The 23,530-nt window shown below is 41.9% G+C and overlaps 3 protein-coding genes across 9 annotated transcripts; 2 read left to right on the top strand and 1 right to left on the bottom strand.

Annotated features, from left to right (window-relative positions):
* Positions 1–2,265: 2,265 nt before the first annotated feature.
* LOC139584467 (probable polypeptide N-acetylgalactosaminyltransferase 8) lies at positions 2,266–7,986 on the top strand. Its single transcript, XM_071416356.1, has 11 exons — positions 2,266–2,514; positions 4,755–5,049; positions 5,294–5,460; positions 5,552–5,738; positions 5,922–6,119; positions 6,233–6,347; positions 6,491–6,676; positions 6,857–6,994; positions 7,132–7,224; positions 7,327–7,494; positions 7,642–7,986. The coding sequence occupies exons 1-11, from the start codon at positions 2,322–2,324 to the stop codon at positions 7,759–7,761; spliced, it is 1,860 nt and encodes a 619-aa protein (XP_071272457.1). The 5' UTR covers positions 2,266–2,321; the 3' UTR covers positions 7,762–7,986.
* A 177-nt stretch (positions 7,987–8,163) lies between these two features.
* Positions 8,164–12,234, top strand: ribc2 (RIB43A domain with coiled-coils 2). Of its 7 annotated transcripts, none has more exons than XM_071416360.1 (7): positions 8,164–8,745; positions 9,855–9,936; positions 10,079–10,390; positions 10,488–10,606; positions 10,804–11,031; positions 11,176–11,342; positions 11,809–12,234. In XM_071416360.1, the coding sequence occupies exons 1-7, from the start codon at positions 8,629–8,631 to the stop codon at positions 11,885–11,887; spliced, it is 1,104 nt and encodes a 367-aa protein (XP_071272461.1). In that variant the 5' UTR covers positions 8,164–8,628; the 3' UTR covers positions 11,888–12,234. The 7 variants fall into 7 exon arrangements, with proteins under 7 accessions (XP_071272461.1, XP_071272460.1, XP_071272465.1 ...); XM_071416359.1 differs by having other exon boundaries at positions 8,252–8,745; positions 10,043–10,390; XM_071416364.1 differs by having other exon boundaries at positions 8,282–8,745; positions 10,156–10,390.
* On the bottom strand, positions 11,999–18,733 carry LOC139584468 (adenosine deaminase 2-A-like). Its single transcript, XM_071416358.1, has 10 exons — positions 18,594–18,733; positions 17,362–17,711; positions 16,815–17,034; positions 14,798–15,008; positions 14,481–14,608; positions 14,208–14,298; positions 13,934–14,042; positions 13,512–13,669; positions 12,961–13,163; positions 11,999–12,840 (listed from the first exon to the last, which is right to left on the bottom strand). Exons 2-10 carry the CDS (start codon positions 17,663–17,665, stop codon positions 12,750–12,752), a joined length of 1,515 nt encoding a protein of 504 aa, XP_071272459.1. The 5' UTR covers positions 17,666–17,711; positions 18,594–18,733; the 3' UTR covers positions 11,999–12,749.
* Positions 18,734–23,530: the final 4,797 nt, after the last annotated feature.

Raw genomic sequence — 23,530 nt, forward strand, 5'->3', positions numbered from 1 at the left:
CCTCTGTAGCGTTTTCCTACTAGATAGCCAACGGACGTCGGTGTTAAGCAGTAGCTGCTGGTGCTCAGTACCACTGTCATCACAGAGCTTTTCAAACAGTCGGTGATTCAGAGGCCTGTACTGGATGGATAAAGTTCACTGCGTCATTCAAAACATCATGCAACTCTGGACTTGTTTTCTTGCTGGCCAATGCCTCTGTGAATTATACAGTGGGATTTACCTTCTTTGTGTGGGCAATTAATTATTTCACTCTCCCAGGTGTGCACACGAACACAGGATTTCCAATCCAGATTGTGCTCTGAGATAAAGCTGTCAATAATGTGAAACACATCCTCACCTGTAGTTCTCCCGGTTAGCTTCTTGCAGAACAGAATGTGCTCATTAATTTCCGAAATGTCTCTGTATCGCACAAACGGAATGAACTGGGCTTCCTTACTGACATCAGTCGATTCGTTCAACAACTGCAGAGAAAATGGACCGGTTTTTAAATTTTTTCCAGAGAAAAATAACATGTATTATATAATTTTACCGCAATAAATGCATAATTCTGTGGGAGTTCATATTATTTTAGGCTACATGTGAGAGGTTATAGGTCTACCTGCAGTCAGTGTCCAGATTTCAGTTACTATTCCATTTTAATTTAAATTAGAAATATTATGTTTATTCATAGTTGCAGGGATACTTGTGAGCGGGATATCAAATGTGCACCTAAACAGCTTAGGCAGGATATGTGGAACATTTTTCCAAACTCAGTCCTGTGGCCCATCCTATGTGCGCGTTTTGTTTTTGCCCTAGCACTACACAGCTGATTCAAATAATCAAATCTTGATGATGAGTTGGTTATGAGTCAGCTGTGTAGTGCTAGGGCAAAAACCAACAAGTGCACCCCTAGCTTTCTATACATATGGAAATTAAACAGGTTTATGAATTACTTTTTGGAGGGTTACTGCCAAAATAATATATTAAAGAAAAGAAAATAGACGTCAATGACTGAGCTTCCATTACCGAAAATTCGGTAATGGAATTTCTGCAATTTAATTGGCTACAATGGGAAATCATAGTAGGCACAGTCACAAACAACAGTTGGGTTCACACGTTTGGACAGCACAGTAGAGTACAGTAAAGAAAGTATAGTTTAGTTCAGTACAGTACACAGTAGAGCACACTAATGTACTGCACTCTACTGTAGTGTGCTTTGCTGTGCTGTACTTTGACATCCAAACGTATATAGACATCTATGATTGGTTCAGGGACATCTTAATGTATTTTTCATGTCAGCCAGGCCCATCTTTTCAAAGAAACACAATTTATTTAAATCTCTAGTTGAGTAAAATAAATCGTTTTGTTCTGGTCAAAGTAATACAGAAAATTGCGGTAAACAGCGCCACACTCAGGCAGAAAAATGTTCTATTCACAACCAGGCCCATCTCTTCAAATAAAACACACGTTTATTCTATCTCTATTTGAGCAAAATAAGTAGTTTTGTTGTGATCACAAGAAAATCCTAACAATTAAGGTAAAGTGCGCCACAGTCAGGCAGAAAAATCTGAATATTCTATTATAAAGTGAGAACATAAAGTTTCCCTGGCTGCTATATGGCTGTTACTTAGACATACTATAACAGTAAATTAATAGATGGCATTCACTGATGTAAACCTGTCTCCAATATAATCGCATAGTTTACACAGACTCACCGCAGAACTTTGACAATTAAATCTCAGTGTGAAAAGGCATAACATGGTCTGTTTTGTCAACAAGCTCAACCAGATGATCCCAATAAATAGTATGTTCTGTTGCGAACTGTCTGGGACAAGTTGATTCCCAATTTACTACTCAAAATATATTTGACTTATTTAGTCAAATACGAAATTAACTGCAATATACTGGTCTCAACTATATTAGCATAACTAATATATATATATGTTTTTTTAAATTATATATAAAAAGGAAATATATATCTCTTAGATTTAGGACAGACGCTTCAAAACCTTGTTTCTTATGATACATTTTTTTACTGTCCTTTTTGTGTTTCTATGCGCCAAAATCAATATTTTATCTATATATATGTATATACCTGAAGGGGTCCTAAAATTCCAAATCAAATAGATAAATAAATATGTCAGCTCCACTCCCAACGTCTTAGACTCTGCAGAATTAAAACGTGTCCAGTGCAACATGCCTAGCTCTGCCCACTGGGGCGTGGCTTACGGAGCGCTCTTTGAAATAAATGCTTGTATTGTCTTAATAATACCAACGTCTCGAGTTATCATCACACCGGTTCTGTTGCTTTGACACTTGACTATGCCATTAAAAACGGAATCATGCAAATAATATATATGAGGTCTATGTGGGTGAAGCGTCTATTAGTTTTAGGATGTATTTTATTCCTCAGCTATATATCATTGATTTTGAGGAATGAAACCGACAAAAAGACAGATGAGAGGCCTACTGAGGCTCAAACTATTGACATTGATAGAAGATTTTCTGACTTGGAAAGCAACATCAACAAAGTCTGTGAGTAAGTCAACTTTCTTGAATGTTGATTCAATTCATGATGTGCCTTTTGGATAACGTATAAACTCATAGGAAAATCATAGGCTACATGTACGTTTTTTTTTTGTAACAACATTTGGTTACACTTTATAGGGAACACATGACATGTCTTTACTTATATTCTAGAACACTGCTGTGCGGACGCATAGGCTTACACGTTTTGTGCGCTAAATTCTTTAGTTCCACATTGAGACGGGGTGGGTTTGTAAATGCATCAGTTATTCTGCGCTCTGGCACTGACGAGCGTGCTCTAAAATTGGAGTAGATGGCCAGAGTGAATTTACGAACGCACCCTAAATCTGTTTCTTGTGTCGCTTGCTCTTTATTAAATAATAGTTAGGAAACTCTCGTCACGAAAACGCATTGTTTATTTGTTTCCCCAAAGGCTATAGGTAGTAAATGCTTCTACAAAATGTATATATTGCTGTTTTACAAGTATCATAATTTACTGTGCCTACGCCTAATCAAGTGTCGAAGAAATGTTTGTTTTGAAAGGTATTTCCGTTGGCTTTCTGTTCCACAAAACATGCGGTCATTTACCGTTGTCTCTACTCAAGAGTGAATCGTTGTTCCGGTGCACAGATTCATGGCAACATTCACGAGATGGAAGTGCTATTTATTTCATTCAATTAATGTTTTCCTTTGTTCATATTTCCCGCGTTGTGTCATAGGTCTGTCATTCTGGTTGTGCGTAATAGGAGTGCGCATAGAAATAAGATACGTGGCCTGCACGCCAGGCTTTGGAGTCTATTTATAAATGGTGATGAAATGTAATGACTGTCTGATTAACTAGAATTTGCTAATGTAACAATGGATGTGGAAATTGACTTTTACGTCATAGAACCAGCTTATTGGTTGTAATTGCCAATTGCGGTCCTGAGAGAGACCAATGGGCTTATAAACTCAGCAAAAAAAGAAATATCCCTTTTTCAGGACCCTGTCTTTCAAAGATAATTCGTAAAAATCCAAATAACTAAACAGATCTTCATTGTAAAGGGTTTAAACACTGTTTCCCATGCTTGTTCAATGAACCATAAACAATTAATGAACATGCACCTGTGGAACGGTCTTAAAACACTAACATCTTACAGACGTAGGCAATTAAGGTCCCAGTTATGAAAATTTAGGACACTAAAGATGCCTTTCTACTGACTCTGGAAAAACACCAAAAGAAAGATGCCCGAGGTCCCTGCTCATCTGCATGAATGTGCCTTAGGCATGCTGTAAGGAGGCATGAGGACTGCAGATGTGGCCAGGGCAATAAATTGCAATGTCCTACTGTGAGACAGGACAGACAGCTGATAGTCCTCGCAGTTACCGACCACGTGTAACAACACCTGCACAGGATCCGTACATCTGAAACTCACACCTGCGGGACAGGTACAGGATGGCAACAACAACTGCCCGAGTTACATCAGGAATGCACAATCCCTCCATCAGTGCTCAGACTGTCCGCAATAGGCTGAGAGAGGCTGGATTGAGGACTTGTAGGCCTGTTGTAGGCAGGTCCTCACCAGACATCACCGGCAACAACGTCGCCTATGGGCACGAATATTTACAAATACCATAGGTAGGCCTATGAGGATGTCTGGTCAGAGTTCCAGTCGTTATAGTGAAAGTCTAAGTACGCCTTGCACAGTCTTCACATTTTGCTGCTTTAAAATGAAATCTAAAGGGATTATATTAATTCCCCCCCCCCCCTAAAGATCTACACAACCTACTCTGCATTTTCAAAATTATAGAAAATGTTCAAAAAATATGTGTTGCTTGCGTAAGTCTTTACACCCCAGAGTTAATACTTAACACGGCTGTAAACCTTTGGCGGCTATTACAGTTGTGAAACATTTTGAATAAAATTCTACTGACCGAACTCATAGGGCAAAATATACCACAAAACGTTTTATATAAATAATGACATACTTATTTATTCATAGTTCAATTATTTATGAATACATATTCATGAGTTATTAAAGTGTCGCTGACTTTGTTATTAATTTACATGTCTATTTCACTTATACGTGTGACTGCTTTTAATATGCATTGATTGGAAGACTATGCTATTATCTGTTAAGCACTGGCAGATTAAATATGTGAATGAAGAAGATATTCTGACAACTTTTATTTTTCACAATTCAAATGTAAGAGCTATTTCTGTGTTAAATTGGGATAAAACCACCGACACTTTATTTTATTTATCTCAGACGATTTGTTCAAAAACTTTGAACAAAAGCAGGATGCCATTCAGAAAATGCTTATGGATGAGAGAGGGAGATTTAAAGACCAGAAAGTTGTGGCAGCTCCGGTCAAATCTCAGAGAGGACAAGATGAACAGAAGCTCAAGCCCCAGCAATCTCCATTGTTTCAGGGCTGGGGAGAGAATCTATCGGATGAGGATCAGGAGGAGGCACAGGCTTTGTTTGAGAAATATGGCTACAATGTTTTCCTCAGCGATCGTCTACCTCTCAACCGAGAGCTACCAGAGACACGTGAATCCAAGTAAAGTAACGATTCTCTGACGCCGTTTTTTCCCCTCACCCTTTAAAGGTTTCTCCCTCACTCGTCTGTTACATTCCTTCTTTCATGCACGTAATGATTACTGGATGCAGAAACATAAATGGTGTCCATGAGTTCATCTGACTCTGGGGAAGTAGATCAAGGGTTTCATTGCCAAAATCCTGATGTATCCCTTTTTAATATACCTATGAGAGGAGTGTAACTGATGTTTAGTTTCCTTCAACAGATGTTTGCAGAAGAAATACCCCAAGGACCTTCCTAGTATTGCTGTGGTATTGATCTACCTGGACGAGGCTCTGTCTGTCATTAAGAGGGCAATCTGCAGCATCATCAACCGAACCCCTGAACACCTGCTGAGAGAAATCATTCTGGTGGATGACCACAGCTCCAATGGTACGTCTCCCCAAACTATACTGACAGCTTTTGTATGATAATATTAATTTCCTACCCTTTTTTTAATTTATTTTTATTTTTACCCAATCAGATGATCTGAAGGGGGACCTGGATGTCTATATCAAATCCATTGAGGCGCAGAATCCTTTGTTTCGCATGGTCAGAGTGAGACATGTTGAATCACTGGGTTTAACTCAAGCTCGCATCTCTGGGTGGAGAGCTGCTACTGCGGATGTGGTTGCCATTCTAGACGCTCACATTGAGGTCCACAAGGAGTGGTAAGAGTATTTAGGAATGTACAGTGTCTCTGAAATAACTACTGTGCCAGTAGTTGCCATATCGCACATCAAGTTAAATATCTGTGTAACTTGTCCCTCACCTTGAACAGTTCAGCCAAGTCTTTAACTATAGGAACAGGGCCAGTGTGTTGTTTTCCATGACTCTGCTGTCTGTGCTTGCAGGGCGGAGCCTCTGTTGACTCGTATCAAGGCAGACCGGACAGTGGTGGTCTCCCCTGTGTTTGACAGGGTGAATTACTATGACCTGGATGTTGTCCATTACGTCCCAGCGGCCCATGCTTTTGACTGGGCTCTATGGTGTATGTATGAGTCCTTCAGGCCGGAGTGGTACCATCTCAACGACACGTCACTGCCAGGAAAGTAAGTTGAGCAGGCAAATGGAATCACTCATACTGTCAAACCCACATCTTTGTGGTTGTGGGGGTGTGACAGCGAGTATAGTGTTTATTTTAACGCTTTGCCTCTGTCATCAGGAGTCCCTCTGTCATGGGAATCATGGTGGTGGACAGGAAATTCCTGGGTGAAATCGGTGCCCTAGATGGTGGAATGAAAGTGTATGGAGGGGAAAATGTCGAGCTAGGTGTGCGGGTGAGAAGCAACAATATTATGCACCATTCTTTTTTTTTTTTACCAGATTCTGTGAACATCTGATATTTTTGATAACATTGTTTTCTGTGGTCATTAAATAGTATAATTGGCAATGTCCTCCACAAATAATGTAAATGCTTCAGGTGTGGCTGTGTGGAGGAAGCATAGAGGTAGTGCCTTGTTCTAAGATCGCCCACATTGAGAGGAACCACAAGCCTTACGCACCTGACCTGAGCATGTCCATGAAGAGGAATGCACTGAGGGCAGCAGAGATCTGGATGGATGAGTACAAACATAATGTCAATATTGCCTGGAACATTCCAATTAAGGTATGAGCTTATGATAACGTACCCATATATTTTTTGAACCCATGAATTCTACCTTCATGAGACTCATAAAACCATTGGAAGTTTTGCAAGCTTTTGATTTATTACATAGTTTGATATGTTGATAATACAAGAGTTTTGCGGGATACAACAAATAATCCATAATCACACTCTCAACAATAGGATCATGGAATAGATATCGGGGATGTGTCAGAGAGAAAGAAGCTCAGAGAAAAGCTGAAATGTAAGCCCTTCAAGTGGTACCTGGACAACGTTTATCCTCAGTTGGACACATGGGACAATATACTGGCCTATGGAGGGGTATGTTTTTTACAGTACTTTTGTGTGTGGTTTTAAACTTTAGTTTCTGAATTGAAGGTTTGAATGCCTGTCTATTTATCCACATGTTTGATAAAGTATGTCATCCCTTGCTTAATATTTGACCCTCTTACTTGTAGATGAAGAACTTGGATGCAAACATATGTATAGATCAAGGACTTTTTCCTGGTCATACACCCATAGCCTTCGACTGCTTCAACTATGGCCCACAGGTAACTCCTTACAATACTGTCTCTTACTGTTGCAGTTAATTAACTTTGCTCTGTATTCAAGGAAAAATCTAATGCCCTATCTTTATTTGTTTGATCGTTCAGCACACATACTACCGCAGTAATGGGGAGCTTTACATTGGTGGCCTAAAGTCCCACAAGTACAATGACAACAGGTGTTTGGCTGACAGTGGGGAAGACACTTTTCCTGATCTGTACGACTGTAACGAGGCTGTGCAGAAGGGCATGGGCATTCACTGGGACTTCACGCAGGTGCATATCACAGTTGACACTGAACTCAATACACTCCTAATATGTATATAGGCAGTTCTTTCCTATACTGTATGCACCCCTAAATTATTTCCTTTTTGCCAAAGCGGTCCACTGTTTAAAAGCATTAAAATATGTATATTTTTCCAGGGCAAGGAACTCAAGAACAGACAAACAAAAAGATGTTTAGAAATACAAAAACAGAAACTTGTGGTCCAGAAATGCACTGGCCAGAAATGGGAAATCCAAAACATCATCAAGCCCTTCTAATGGACCAGCATAAAGGAAATTCATGTTTTCCTCTAGACTAAACCACATTTTATGTTTTTTTAATGTTTGCTATTCTGTTCTATGGGTCACTTTCGACTACTAACCTAAATGTGGCATTTGCCTATGCATTGATATAACAGTGCTTACTTAATTTTGTTGAAAGGGAAATGTGCCTTTCTGTCCTTGATTTGGATTTCCATAAATAAAATGAGTTGTAAAAAAAAATATTGTTGTAGTCAAAATGTCTGTCTGCAAGACTGATCCATGCATGCTGAGACAGAAGAGGGATATATATATATATAAAATGCTATGTTCATAACCAAGAGGGAAGATGGTATTTACCATATACATTTTAGTCCCTTTAGCAGACGCTTATATCCAGAGCGACTTCCATGAGCAATTAACCTGTGAGCAACTAGCCTGTGAAACATCCACTTGAACGCCCCTCTAACTGGTAATTACTAGTGGGAAACTAGTCTATTGTCCCTGGGCTCCGACTTCGCCCACATGCTGACCTCACCTTCTTAGGAAATTACCTCTAACAGCATGTTCGGCAGTTAAACAAAACATTCTTTATAAAAAGCTGTGTTAATATTTTGTTTACTATAATTTGTTCCCAAACATGATAGCTGCACGTTTAGTTCATGGTTGACAGACACAGCTTGTTGGCCATTAGCCAATCGGATTTTTTCAACGAGTTCAATGCACTTGAATGCATTCAGCTGGTAATTACCACTCCCACTTGGTTGTGAACAGCAGCATAGGTATCCGAATGTCGGGTAGCTTAGCAACGGATATGTTTGCAGAGGGCATTCTAGCCCTGGTCATTTGATTCTCACCACAGCGAGACTAAGGGAAGATTGGAAAATGTACAATGCTGAATTACTTTCGGACCGCATTGCTACGGCTAGTTTGGAGAGGAGGCGTAATCGAGAGATGCAACGTCAAGATAGGATTTTCAATGCTAAAGTTAGAACGATTGGGGTAAGTTTCTGTCTTTTCCAGCGATTGGCGTTTAGTTTTTTCGCTCACCAAGCTATGAGTTTTTGTATGGTCATATGAATGTCGAATTTGGTCAACAAAAAATGTAATGGCTTATTTGCTACGTGAGGCTTATTTGATCTACTGTAGGTTTTTACGAGTGTACTGATACGTAGGACACGTGACATCCCGGCAACTTTGAGAACTATCAGTGTTGCCAACTCCTCAGTAAGGAAAGTTGGCTGTCCTAGAAGTCGCTAAATGACGTCATCACAATTTGCATAATTGGCCATGTGCATGTAATTGTGATGGACTCTGTAGGAGAGAGGAATAACGTAGTGGGAGAGAAAGTGAGTAAAAAACTACAAATGAACTTTCTTCTGTCGATTCTTTTTTTTTTATGTCACAATTCCAACCCTCCTTTATCCAGGCTTGGGACCGGCAAAAGTGACCCAAAAGAGACACTCTGACAGAGTTACTTAGTATTTTTAGTTTGTTTTTTAGTTGTTTTTTTTTACATTTACATCCCGCCCTGAATGTAAGCCAGGGTGGGATCAGCCAGCGGCGGCTTCCCGCATGCGCGATTCATTTGCAGTCTGGACGCGGAGGGGTGAACATCTCCTGCTCTGACTGCAGCTGGGAGGGACTGCTTTGTGAGGACTGGGCTGCCTGTGAGTGCTTTGGGACTGGGGTGGGGCCCACGGCAGCACCCGCTGCTCGTTGAGAAGAGTAAGAACAATACGTGCTTTCACGTCAGAGTCTCCAATAACGCTAGATTTGTCGCTAGTTGCTTTTTTGAAAATGTGTCGCTAGAGGGGTGTGAATACTCGCTAAATATAGCGACAAAGTCACTAAGTTGGCAACACTGCTCTATATCAGAGTTGTTCCTGTTGTTCACCCACGTATCTGCCCTCTCATTGGCTAGAATGGCACCACCTGACTGCCTTCCATTTTTGAAGACTTATTTTCATTGTTATAGCGACCACTTAAGTATCTGGTCTGGTCAATATAATGGATAATCTGTGTTGCAACTGTAACCGGCTGTGACATCACAACACTCATGTTAATTCAGTTGTGAAGACATGTTTGTCACACTTTTCTGTTCCTCACAGATAGATAAAGAGGCTCTTGATTCCCAAGTGAATGAAAGAAAGAAAAAAGAACAGGCAGAGGCAGAGTCACTTAAAGCATATGGTAAGTGCAATAAAATACAGAATGGGAGTCCTGACAGCTCTATATAAGCTTCCATACATACAGTAAGCTTCAATGCAACTAAGGTTTTATTGATCCAATCTGTTAGCTAGTGTCATATGTCGCTGGAATGCATGCCCTCTAGCTGCAGATGCAGTGCGCAACGACAAGGCCGCTTGTCTACTTGATCAATGCCAACTTAAGGATGAGCGTCTGCTGCAGGGAGGCATAGAGGACTTCCGATTGAACTTCCAGCCGCGGTGGAGTCGGCGAGAGTATGACTTGAGCAACCCAGACAAAATTAGAGGTCAGGAGGGGATCCAGATGCTGCCGGGGCTGGTGGGTGAGGACCCAGACAGCCAGGGGAGGCTGAAGAAGCAGCAGGAGCAGCTCAGAGAGTGGTCCGTCCAGCAGCAGCATGAGCTGGCCACAGCGCGACACCAGCAGAGACAGGAAGGTAGGCTACAACCCAACACAACCTGTCCTGATGCTAGACACTGATACACTCACTGCCTCCTCTCAAAACAATCTCTGTCCCTGCCTCACCCTTGCAGAGCAGCAGTATGACCAGGACAGAGTGGACCTGGACAACAAAGCTCTCCAGCTCCAAAAAATTGAGGAGGAGAGGAGGAGAACCGTAGCCCTCGCTACAAAGAATTTCAATCTGACAAAGGTGAGTCATTATACTTTACCTGGTGCTTAACCAGTTGTGGTTGTCAAACTGGCAAAGGTAAGTCATTAGGATTGATAGTACTATCTGGCACTGAATCTAACCATGCGTGGTGTGATTCCTGTGATTTGTATATGGGAGAACAGAATGTAATTCTGTCAACATGTCAACTGTGTCATATTTTGTCTGTCTGTTCCCAGGCAGCAGAGAATGCAGAGAAGTGGTGGAAGGAGTGGCAGCAGCAGGAGGAGGACAACAGGACAGACATCCTGAACCAGCTGCAGGGGGAGCTGCTGCGTGAGAGCCATGAGCAAGGCATCAGTGTGCCAGGTCTGCCCCGCCTCAGGCCCGACAGCTACAAGGGCCTCACAGACGAGCAGCTGCGGCACATCATCAACTGCCAGCAGCAACAGATAGATGAGAAGAGGGTACATCTACATTGTTTACTTTGAGCAGAGATGTTTTCATTGCAGTATGTTGCACGCTCCATCTTCTGAAAGAGGACAAAAAGCGAGCGTAGATCGCAACACCCACAAATAGTGTTAACCTTCTCTTCATGTTTGGTTGTGCAGAGAATTCAGGCTGAGCAGCAGCAGGAGGAGCTCCAGCAGGACCGGTTCCGTGTGGCCTCGGCTCGAACCGCCCTACTAATGGAGAGACAGCAGGCCCGCATCAACAAGCAGCTCCGTCGCACCCAGGATAACACCAACGCACAGCTGGCTGAGGCCCACCATGAACAGTAAGACACTTTCCATATGTTAAGGTTCAGACACATGGACGCAGCTGTATACTTTTCGCTTCATTACCGTACAGCATCATTGTTTGTCACACATTCTTTTGAAAATATTTTCTTTAACACTTCTGTGCTCAGAAATAATTAAATTGTGCAGAAGAAACTGATCAACACAGTTAATGGACACACAAATTATCAACTAGGAGCTCAATTCAATTCGTTTTGCGGAAGATCCGCGTTATCGTTCGATTGAAATTTCAAAGACAATGTTCCCTAGTCCACAGACTTCATTCAGCGTTAAAATGTAAAGGTAATTTGCGATTGAGCAGACATATGCAATATTTACCGTGATCCGGATTGAATCCAGCCCTAGAGCTTGTTGACCTGCCCATAGCACTGCATAGACGACATATCAAATGCCTACAGTTTTGTTCTTGATATCAGTTATAGACCAATGCATTCTTCTCTTCAGGAAAAAGTATTTGGAGAAGGTGTACACTAACATCCCAGATGACAGTTACTTCTCCCAGTTCAACACCAGCAGTCGATAAAGGATGCCTTACTCTGCCATGCATTATTAGACTATTATAGAGAAATGTTTCTTGTATTAAAAAGTGATCATTTAGATAAATGATTTGTAACAAAGGAAAAATGAACAATTCTGATGTTTTCCTTCCCTTAATTCAAAACTATTTCACAACAAAAAAAATACAATCAGAAGTCTTCATAGAAAAGTGTGTCTATGAATAAGGCATTGCCTACTGTTCTGCATGCATTTGTCATAACGTGTCCCTTGTTAAAATAAGAGTATCTGTATAATGAATTAAATCTGTACAAAACAAATGCACATTACCAGCATAAAATGCTATTAAAGAAATCAGACTAGCTGGTCAGTTCATTCAGTGTAAGCCTTTTCTCAGTGCTCTATTACCATTGAATTCACAATTACAGTGCAAATACAATTCTCTGCAACTGAAATAATAATGATCAAATGCCTTTGTGTGAAAAAACAGCTTCCTTCATGACTCCTTGACTAGTGAACTCAACTTCTGTCAGGGGCCTCCATTTTGTAGGAGTTGACAGCAGTGTGGTCTCCTGATTTGATTTCTTACAGGAGTGTTATACACACCCTATCCATGTGAGGGCGATATGAACTTGTTCTCTTTTTCCTTCTCAACCCTAATTTGCCAAAATGTCTACAGCTTCTTAGGCAAAGAAAAAGACCAAAAATTATGTTTCAATAACACCTACATCCCTTGTCTGAATTTTGAACAACATTTCCAATTGTGTGTCCATTTGGTACCAGCATGCCAAATCTCATTCCCTTCCTATGGGGCACAAGCAACAGGCTCACAGACTGGGGTGATCCCACTGTCAGTGTCCGAATGACCACTCCTCTGCCCCAACAGGACTCTATTGTGAGTTCTCTGAGACAAACTTGTCCCATTTTCTCTGCCACAAATCCAATGCTTTCTCCTTCAGCTGTGGCGACAGAGAGCTGTACCTGGAACATAAAATTGAAAGTCAGAATCCTTACCCTACCGTACAATGCCATAAACGGTTGCAAGTAGCTAAACTAGTCCAGGTTATTCCACGGTGCCTGGACCTGCTAGCTTGGCCTCACCTGATGGAGTTCATGGCCAGTTCCTTGAGAGTTCCTATGTGAGAGTTCATTCCACCTAAACCCACAAATGCCTCGTAAAAATCATGGGAGAGGCCAGAAGCTCCAAACATGGCAGGGTCGTCTGAACTGATCACCAGGGGATGGCCCTCTGACATCAGAACAGCAGCTGGGTGATTCCGCAGGTCTGAGACCAGTTTCAGTACCTGGAGAAAAAATGTAAATTATTATATTTTACCTTTAACTATGCAAGTCAGTTAAGAAGAAATTCTTGTTTACAATGAAGGCATACCCCAACCAGGACGACGCTGGGCCAATTGTGCGCCGCCCTATGGGACTCCCAATCACTGCCGGTTGTGATCGAGACAGGATCTGTAGTGACGCCTCTAGCACTAAGATGCAGTACCTTAGACCGCTGCGCCACTCAGGAGCCCCAAAATGAAGAGTTTCAATGAAGATGCAGATACAATGTACCCTTTACCTCGATCTGTGGATGGGCAGCCGTCTTAATCGTTCATCAACATGTGAGTGTGGTGACAGTGATAATGCCCTACCTGGTTGGAGATGGGGCACACCTCTACAGCCACCCCTTTCTTCCTAGAGAGGGCCTTGGCCACGGGGTGGCGCAGCAGGGCAAAGCCATGGCCGATGCGAGACGTGTTGAACAGTAAAGCATCCAGTAGGTTCCCATCCACATCAGTGCCCTCTTCATCTGCAAATGACAGTCAATCAATGTAGATTGTCATCTGCAAATGACAGTCAATCAATGTAGATTGTAGTAAACACTTATCTATACTGTACAAGCTTCATTCTCAACAACACAAAATAGGGAGTATTGGCTATAAAGTCTTATTCCATCAGAGTTAGTGCTATCCGGGCCCCTAACCAGAGCCAGATTAAGAAATCATAGGCCCATTCCATGAGTATAGACTAAATATGAACACTCCAGATAAGGTGGAAGGGTTCATGTGCTCACCAGTCTCTCCTGCGTGGAAGAAGAATGGAAGGTTGACTCCTCTCTCGCCTGGTAGAGACAAGGCCTCCTTGAAGTACCAGAGGGGTCTTCCACTATCTTCCCGACCCACCTAGTACCGGATGAGAACATCAGACATGTCAACATCACCCTGCACAGCCTATACCTATTTTTTAATAAACCTATCTAGTAATAAATAAATCAAGTCCATATCAACTTTAGGTAATTTCCTGAGAGAAACAGTTTTAAGGAGTCTTGTGACTAAGGATCTACCTACTAGGTCAAATCCAGCCATTATCTCTGGAAAGGCTTTCTGTAGGTTCATAGCCTCCTCCACTGCCTTCCATGCCATTGACGCATTCAGCCGCCTTAGACAAACAGATTCCCAAAGTACATTCAATCTCAACATTAATATGACGTGTTTTGTTCTTCTCATTCTTACTTTAACTCTGTATAGTTTTTAAATAAACTAATCCTTGTACAACTGTTAGAGGGCCCATGATTCTAATTCCATCTTTGCACTGATCATGTGCATCTCCTGCATAGTCACCTGTGCACAGTGAAGATGACACGAGCTCCCAGGAAGTCTGGGTGCTCTGACACAAACTGCCTGGTCACGTCCTGATAGGTCTTGAGGCCCCAGGCACTGTCATGTGTGCTCCCATCCAGCTCGTATGTCTGTGTATCAGTAACAAACATGTAAGAATTATACAACCTCTTATGTATAGACAATACATCCTGGTTACACCTTGAAAATGACTGGTCAATTCAAACTATTGTGTATGGAATCATCTTAACAACTTAATCACACAACTGAACTCATAACACGGTTGGAACAATAAACATGTATCTGTATGTGTTGTTTACCTCTGGAAGCAAAGCCCTCAGCTCCAGATACATGATACTATCCATGTAGAACTGCCTCAGGCCCTCATAGTAATAGTCCTTGAACACAGGAGCGTAGGTGACTAGTCCCCAAGCCGAAGTGAACGCCTGCTCAAACCTTTTCCAAACGACATCTTGGCTGGGATAGGCAGCCTCTGGGTCCTCAGTGAAGAGTGTGAGGTTGCGTATGAGGCTGCACAGATTAAACAACCAGGTTGTTGGAGAGTGCATACAATTTGAAAGAGATGAGTCAAATAGAACATCTAATTTTGTCTTTATTCCCCCAGGGAGATACTTGTGTGATGTATGACCATGACATATAAATGACATAATATATAATGACATTTATTGACATACACATGTCATTTGACATACATTGCCTTCAGAAAGTATTCAGACCCCTTCACTTTTTCCACATTTTGTTACTACAGCCTTATTCTAAAATGGATAAAAAATATAAAAAATCCTCCTTTTTTGCACAAATTATTAATAATAGAAAACAGAAATACCTTATTTACATAAGTATTCAGACCCTTTGCAATGAGACTCGAAATTTAACTCAGGTGCATCCTGTTTCCATTGATCATCCTTGAGATGTTTCTACAACTTGATTGGAGTCCACCTGTGGTAAATTCAATTGGTTTGACATGATTTGAAAAGGCACACAACTGTCTATATAAGGTCCCACAGTTGACAGTGCATGTCAGAGTGAAAACCAAGTCATGAGGTCGAAGGAATTGTCCGTAGAATGCCGAAAAGGGATTGTATCAAGGCACAGATCTTGGGAAGGGTACATTTCTGCTGCATTGAAGGCCCCAAGAAAACAGTGGCCTCCATCATTCTTAAATGGGAGAAGTTTGGAACCACCAAGACTCTTCCTAGAGCTGGCCGCCCGGCCAAACTGAGTAATCGGGGTAGAAGGGCCATGGTCAGGGAGGTAACCAAGAACCAGATGGTCACTCTAACAGCTCTAGAGTTGCTCTGTGGAGATGGGAGAACCTTCCAGAAGGACAACCATCTCTGCAGCACTCCACCAATCAGGCCTTTATGGTACAGTGGCCAGACGGAAGCCACTCCTCAGTAAAAGGCACATGACAGCCCGCTTGGAGTTTGCCAAAAGGCACCTAAAGATTCTTAGACCATGAGAAACAAGATTCTCTGGTCTGATGAAACCAATATTAAACTATTTGGCCTGAATGTAAAGTGCCACATCTGGAGAAAACCTGGCACCTACCTGTGGTGAAGCATGGTGGTGGCTGCATCATGCTGTGGGGATGTTTTTCAGCGGCAGGGACTTGGAGACTTGTCAGAATCGAGGGAAAGATGAACGGAGCAAAGTACAGAGAGATCCTTGAAGAAAACAGGACTTCAGACTGGGGTTCACCTTCCAACAGGACAACAACCCTAAGCACACAGCCAAGACAAAGCAGGAGTGGCTTCAGGACAAGTCTCTGAATGTCCTTGAGTGGACAGAGCCCGGACTTGAACTCGATCTAACATCTTTGGAGACCTGAAAATAGCTGTGCAGCAACGCTCCCCATCCAACCTGACAGAGCTTGAGAGGATCTGCAGAGAAGAATGGGAGAAACTCTCCAAGTACAGGTGTGCCAAGCTTGTAGTGTCATCCCCAAGAAGACTCGAGGCTGTAATCGCTGCCAAAGGTGCTTTAACAAAGTACTGAGTAAAGGGTCTGAATAATTATGCAAATGTAATATTTATTATATTTGTATAAATTAGCAACACCAACAAAAAGTAACCTGTTTTTGCTTTGTCATTATGGGGTATTGTGTGTAAATTGATGAAGGCTGTAATTGAAAATGTCATATTTTATTTGTATAAATTAGCAACAACAAAAAGTAACTTGTTTTTGCTTTGTCATTATGGGGTATTGTGTGTAGACTGAATAAGGCTGTAACCTAACAAAATGTGGAAAAAGTCAAGGGGTCTGAATACTTTCCGAATGCACTGTATTATAATGACATATGTTCCTACTTCCTACCTATTGTCAAGGTCAGTGGTATTGCCTGTTTTGGCCCTCAGGGTCTCCAGCAGCATCCAAGAAGAGCACTTAGGTTTTGGTTTGGGCTGACCAGAGGAGAAGAGTAACCGAACTGACTGGTCCTCTGTAATGCACATGTAGCAATGTGGTCGGTACGTCACATTCCTTACCAGCCACTCCACTCCCACCATGGAGAAGTCATGGACATGAAGTGCTGCTCCTAAAACAGATCAGAGGAGGAGATCATCGTAACCTGTGTGACACAGGAGGTTGGTGGCACCTTTATTGGGCAGAACGGGCTTGTGGTAATGACTGGAGCGGAATCGTATCAAATACATCAAACACGTGGTTTCCAGGTGTTTGATGCCATTACATTTGCTCCGTTCCGGCCATTATTATGAGTCATTATCCCCTCAGTAGCCTCCACTGCTGTGTGGCTTACAATGAAGTACATTACATATGTGCCATATTTGCTTACAAGTATCCTCTCAGTTTATCACAAATGCAAAGGGGACAGGGGTACAGGTCCATTTGGGATCCGGTGTACCTTTGGGCATCCTCTGCAGTAGACTGTAGATGAGGCTGCGCTGGATGAGTGGCTTTGCCTTGAAGAAGTGCAAGGCAGGAGGGAAGTCCGAGCTCTTCATCTCCTGCTCCTTCAGTTTGTGCAGCTGTGCACTGAGCCGCAGCTCTGCCTCTGTCAGCAGCAGTCTGCCCCCTGTCTGCCGGGAGGCCTCCTGCTGCATCAGATACTCTCTGAGCCTGGGGTCAGGGCTGCACCAGCACAGGGTCAACCAGCACAGCAGGACTGACACCATAGCCACCTGGTGGATCTCTGGCCAGTGCAACATGGTGAAGGTGTGGCTAATCAATGTTGGTCAACACTGAATAGATAGGCTTGAAGGAGAAAGAAACGTGATAAGACAAACTCATCTAGTGGGAAAATAGGTTCAACAGAGCTTGGTTTTTAGTGTAAGCCTACTGCACCTGTTTACAGAACATAGGATAGAAATCAATGCTCTTTCCACTTCTTCATTATTACTTTCTTATCCTTGCTTCCTCCGAAATTTAGTTTCTCTTGAAACAAACAAAAAATGTCCAGTTCAGCCAATAGCTTAAGAGGTCTATTTCCCATATTTTCTATGAATATGATTTAATATGTATATTTAGAGGATAGGGTCTTCAGGATGTCATACTGACAGGCTGCATTTAGATCTGAATTTGATACATAAATGCACAATTCATTTATTTGATATAGTTTTGTCCGCAATTGCAGTATTTATCTGTAAGTAGGCTAGTTGAGTGCACCATGGTGGACGTGGACAAAGAGAGTAGCACCACCACCAGCTGTCGGTGTCAACAAACCCGCTTTGTGATTCACGGATTATGTAGTTTCCTTGTTGTGAATACGTTTGATGCCTAATAGTGTTTTTGTTAGTTTGCAGTTATGATCAAGATATTTAAACGAATACATACTTTTTATAAACCTGACATATTGCCTGCTTCAGCCGGTCGCCTATTATGTTGTTCAGTTTAAAGGGCTACGCGAACGTTTGACGCGTTGGCGATTTCAGTGTATCTACAATGTAACAGCAATGTATCTAACAACAATGTAACATTTGGTAAACGTTAAAGTGGTGTGTGTGCCTCAAGCCTGCAATTCTAAAGTGTAACAAAGTAACAGCTGCACGTTCACACTGAACGCTGAATACATTGATAATAGCATACATGTTTTGCCAGTGTTATGAACATGAATTGTTATTAAAACGAGTATCTCACCACTGAACAAACCTGTCCGTGAAAGTGAAGTGATGAATAGGTACTCCTATATTGCTCTATACTATAACAACAACTGTTACAATTGCTGTTTTTCAGTTCTGTAGCCTGAAAGTGTAATGCCGCGTTCATGTATTAGTCGGAGATAGGAATCTCGAAAATGTCTGACTTGCTAACAGGATAAACGAGTATCACATGAACGCAGCATTACTCTTACTCACTTCCTAAAACAGTGGTACACGTCATATCCCCCCAGTGGTTGACTTGGGATGGAAGAAGTGCAGGACCTGTTCTCCAAGTCGGTCCATTAGACTATGTTCACCGAATTCACAAGTGACATTATGCTATAGAGACTTCTGATTATTCACTGTTAACGGTTTGTAAACATTTTCCATTACTTTTAACCAAATTTTCATTACTATTTTTTATTGCCTACTTGAAACGTAAGCCTTATTGACACTGGAAAGCTGCTGTGTCTGATCCCATGTAGACCTACCACCTTCTGCCGTTGTGCCCTTGATCAAGGCATTTAGCCCCCCACATAGAACCGCACGTTTAGTCACAGGTTGTCAACCCTCCACCTGGAGACCTCCTGGGTGTGCAGGCATGGCTTTTTCAACATTGCAACCAAATACTTTTGTCTTTATACAATTATTCCTTCATTAAATAAATAAGAGTTCAAATGTCGCAATTACATGGCTACTGTTTAATAGAGGGGAATCGCATCTTTCCAACGGGTGCAGATTTATTTCGACTTTACAGTGCCGGTGGAAAGGCAACGACGAAATGAATGCTTAGTTAGCTATAGTTAACGAGCGAGCTAACTGCTACAAATTATGTTTCGAATTGGTGATGTAGTTAGTCTGTCTGTCATTATTTTATACATGCTGCTGAAATGCCACGTTCTCTCTCCTCGGGCAACGGCCCACTCGCACTGGCGCACACACACAGCACCATAGACATGCACTGAATAGCTCCTGAGTGCATAACTCCTGAGTGACGCAGTGCTAAGGCACTGCATTTCAGTGCAAGAGGCGTCACTACAGTCCCTGGTTCGAATCCAGACTGTACCACATCCGGCCGTGATTGGGAGTCCCATACACTAAAAAGAAAAGGTTCCTGGAGTATCGTTTAGGGATTCTTCAAATTGAAACTGTGGGGGAACCCCTGTAAGTTCTCCAAAGAACCCCTTTTAATGGATCCTCGAAGAACCTTTTGAATAACCTTTCTGGGTTACGTTTTTAACTACCCCCCTCCCCTATTAATAACAATAACCCTAATATTTTAGTTCTCAGTGTTTATTAGGATTTTAGTGGCATAGCAGAATAAAAAAATCTAAATATGAGGTAAACTCTGAGCAGAGCCCTAAGTCCAATGGGTATATCCTTTGGCATGTTGACATTAATGTGTTGATATTCTCCGTATCCATAGCCATAATGATTTTGCAGTGCATGGTGATCGAACAGGTTTCCTGTTATATTCATCAGAGGTGTTGGGAGGGCGAAGTCTGTGAATCCATTTTTTTTTTAATTATACAGATGATTAACAAAATATGCACACAATACTATTCATACCTTGATTTTTGTGGTGAATGTGAATGAAAAAAACTGTTTTGATAATGGTTTTCATACACATACCTTGTCCATAATGTAGAGGCCTATGGGATATTCATTGAAGAGGTAAGGGAGGAGGATGGTAAATGTGATCTGCATAACATACCAATAGCAATTGACATACAGTTGAAGTCGGAAGTTCACATACACTTAGGTTGGAGTCATTAAAACAAATTTTTTCAACCACTCCACAAATTTCTTGTTAACAAACTAGTTTTGGCAAGTCGGTTAGGACATCTACTTTGTGCATGACACAAGTCATTTTTCCAACAATTGTTTACAGACAGATTATTTCACTTATAATTCACTGTATCACAATTCCAGTGGGTCAGAAGTTTTTTTATTTTATTATTTTACCGTTATTTTACCAGGTAAGTTGACTGAGAACACGTTCTCATTTGCAGCAACGACCTGGGGAATAGTTACAGGGGAGAGGAGGGGGATGAATGAGCCAATTGTAAACTGGGGATTATTAGGTGACCATGATGGTTTGAGGGCCAGATTGGGAATTTAGCCAGGACACCGGGGTTAACACCCCTACTCTTACGATAAGTGCCATGGGATCTTTAATGACCTCAGAGAGTCAGGACACCCGTTTAACGTCCCATCCGAAAGACGGCACCCTACACAGGGCAGTGTCCCCAATCACTGCCCTGGGGCATTGGGGATATTTTTTAGACCAGAGGAAAGAGTGCCTCCTACTGGCCCTCCAACACCACTTCCAGCAGCATCTGGTCTCCCATCCAGGGACTGACCAGGACCAACCCTGCTTAGCTTCAGAAGCAAGCCAGCAGTGGTATGCAGGGTGGTATGCTGCTGACATTAAGTTGACTGTGCCTTTAAACAGCTTGGAAAATTCCAGAAAATGATGTCATGGCTTTAGAAGCTTCTGTTAGGATAATTGACATCATTGGAGGTGTAACTGTGGATGTATTTCAAAGCCTACCTTCAAACTCAGTGCGCCTCTTTGCTTGACATCATGGGAATATCAAAAGAAATCAGCCAAGGCCTCAGAAAAAAATTGTAGACCTCCACAAGTCTGGTTCATCCTTGGTGGCAAATTTCCAAACGCCTGAAGGTACCACGTTCATCTGTACAAACAATAGTATGCAAGTATAAACACCATGGGACCACGCAGCCGTCATACCGCTCAGGAAGGAGACACGTTCTGTCTCCTAGAGATGAACGTACTTTGGTGCAAAAAGTGCAAATCAATCCCAGAACAACAGCAAAGGACCTTGTGAAGATGCTGGAGGAAACAGGTACAAAAGTATCTATATCCACAGTAAAACTAGTCCTATATCGACATTACATGAAAGGCCGCTCAGCAAGGAAGAAGCCACCGCTCCAAAACCGCCATAAAAAATCCAGACTACGGTTTGCAACTGCACATGGGGACAAAGATCGTACTTTTGGAGAAATGTCCTCTGGTCTGATGAAACAAAAATAGAACTGTTTGGCCATAATGACCATCGTTATGTTTGGAGGAAAAATGGGGAGGCTTGCAAGCAGAAGAACACCATCCCAACCGTGAAGCACGGAGGTGGCAGCATCATGTTGTGGGGGTGCTTTGCTGCAGGAGGGACTGGTGCACTTCACAAAATAGATGGCATCATGAGCCTGGAAAATTATGTGGATATATTGAAGCAACATCTCAAGACATCAGTCAGGAAGTTAAAGCTTGGACAATGACCCCAAGCATACTTCCAAAGTTGTGGCAAAAGGGCTTAAGGACAACAAAGTCAAGGTATTGGAGTGGCCACCACAAAGCCCTGACCTCAATCCTATAGAAAATGTGTGGGCAGAACTGAAAAAGCATGCGCGAGCAAGGAGGCCTACAAATCTGACTCAGTTACACCAGCTCTGTCAGGAGGAATGGGCCAAAATTCACCCAAGTTATTGTGGGAAGCTTTTGGAAGGCTACCCGAAACATTTGACCCAAGTTAAACAATTTAAGGCAATGCTACCAAATACTAATTGAGAGTATGTAAACTTCTGACCCACTGGGAATGTGATGAAAGAAATAAAAGCTGAAATAAATCATTCTTTCTATTATTCTGACATTTCACATTCTTAAAATAAAGTGATCTAACTGACCTAAAACAGGGCATTTTTACAAGGATTAAATGTCAGGAATTGTGAAAACCAAGTTTAAATGTATTTGGCTAAGGTGTATGTAAATTTCCGACTTCAACTGTATCTTTGTATGCCTCCTTGTCTGTATACCTGCAGACACAGACACAAAAGTGAGCAGTTCAGTCATCTGCTTGCAATACATATAGCCTTCAACATACTCTTACCTCTTTGTTGATTGGTATACATTGAAATGTGTCCATTTTCTGTTTTAGAAAGATTGGCACAAATATGAAAAGATCGATGGTATTATCATGAAACAATATCAATTTAGATCATTCAAGGGACAAACCTAAAATTGAGGAGATCTTAACATTTTTCAGTTAAGTGCCTGCAACCTGCTGTTCTTTCAAATCAAAATGTTTCAATTGGGCAGTTAGGTTCCTGCAAGAACCCCCATCAACTAAGGAGGTTCCTCGATGAACCCCACCTCGGGTTCTTGGAAGAAACTTTTGGGGGGAATTTTCAGTGCCAAGAACCCAAAGGTTCTTCGAAGAACTTTGAGGCTCTTAGAAGAACCCTTGTTGAACCCCTAATTTTTAGAGTGTAGGGTGGTGCATAATTGGCCCAGCGTCGTCCGGGTTTGGCCAGGGTAGGCCGTCATTGTAAATAAGAATTTGTTATCAACTGACTTGTCTAGTTAAATAAAGGTTAAATACATTTAAAAAAAATATCCGCCGGATATTGGGGCGCAGATATTGGGGCGCAGGAAACACCCCAAAGAAAAGAAATTGCAGCACCCCCAAACTACTTCCGGCGGCTATGCTTTCAGTGCATGTCTGTGGTGCTGTGTGGTGTGTGCCAGTGCGAATGGGATGTTGCCCGGGGAGAGAGAGCGTGGCATTTCAGCAGAAGGTATAAAACAATGACAGACAGACTAATTACATCACCAATTCGAAACATAACTTGTAGCAGTTATCTCGCTAGGGGAGGACGGCTCATGATAACAGAATGGGATCAATGGAATGGAATCAACCACATGGGAACGACGTTTAATTCCATTCCATTTACTCCATTCCAGCCATTATTATCCACTGACATATATACACAGTGCATTCAGAACTTATTCAGACCCCTTGACTTTTTCACATTTTGTTACGTTACAGCCTTATTCTGAAGTAGATTCAATTAATTGTTTTACTCACCAATCTACACGCAATACCCCATAATGACATTTCTGCAAATGTATATATA

The sequence above is a fragment of the Salvelinus alpinus genome, chromosome 9 (assembly GCF_045679555.1).
Source record: "Salvelinus alpinus chromosome 9, SLU_Salpinus.1, whole genome shotgun sequence".
NCBI classification, from domain to species: domain Eukaryota; kingdom Metazoa; phylum Chordata; class Actinopteri; order Salmoniformes; family Salmonidae; genus Salvelinus; species Salvelinus alpinus.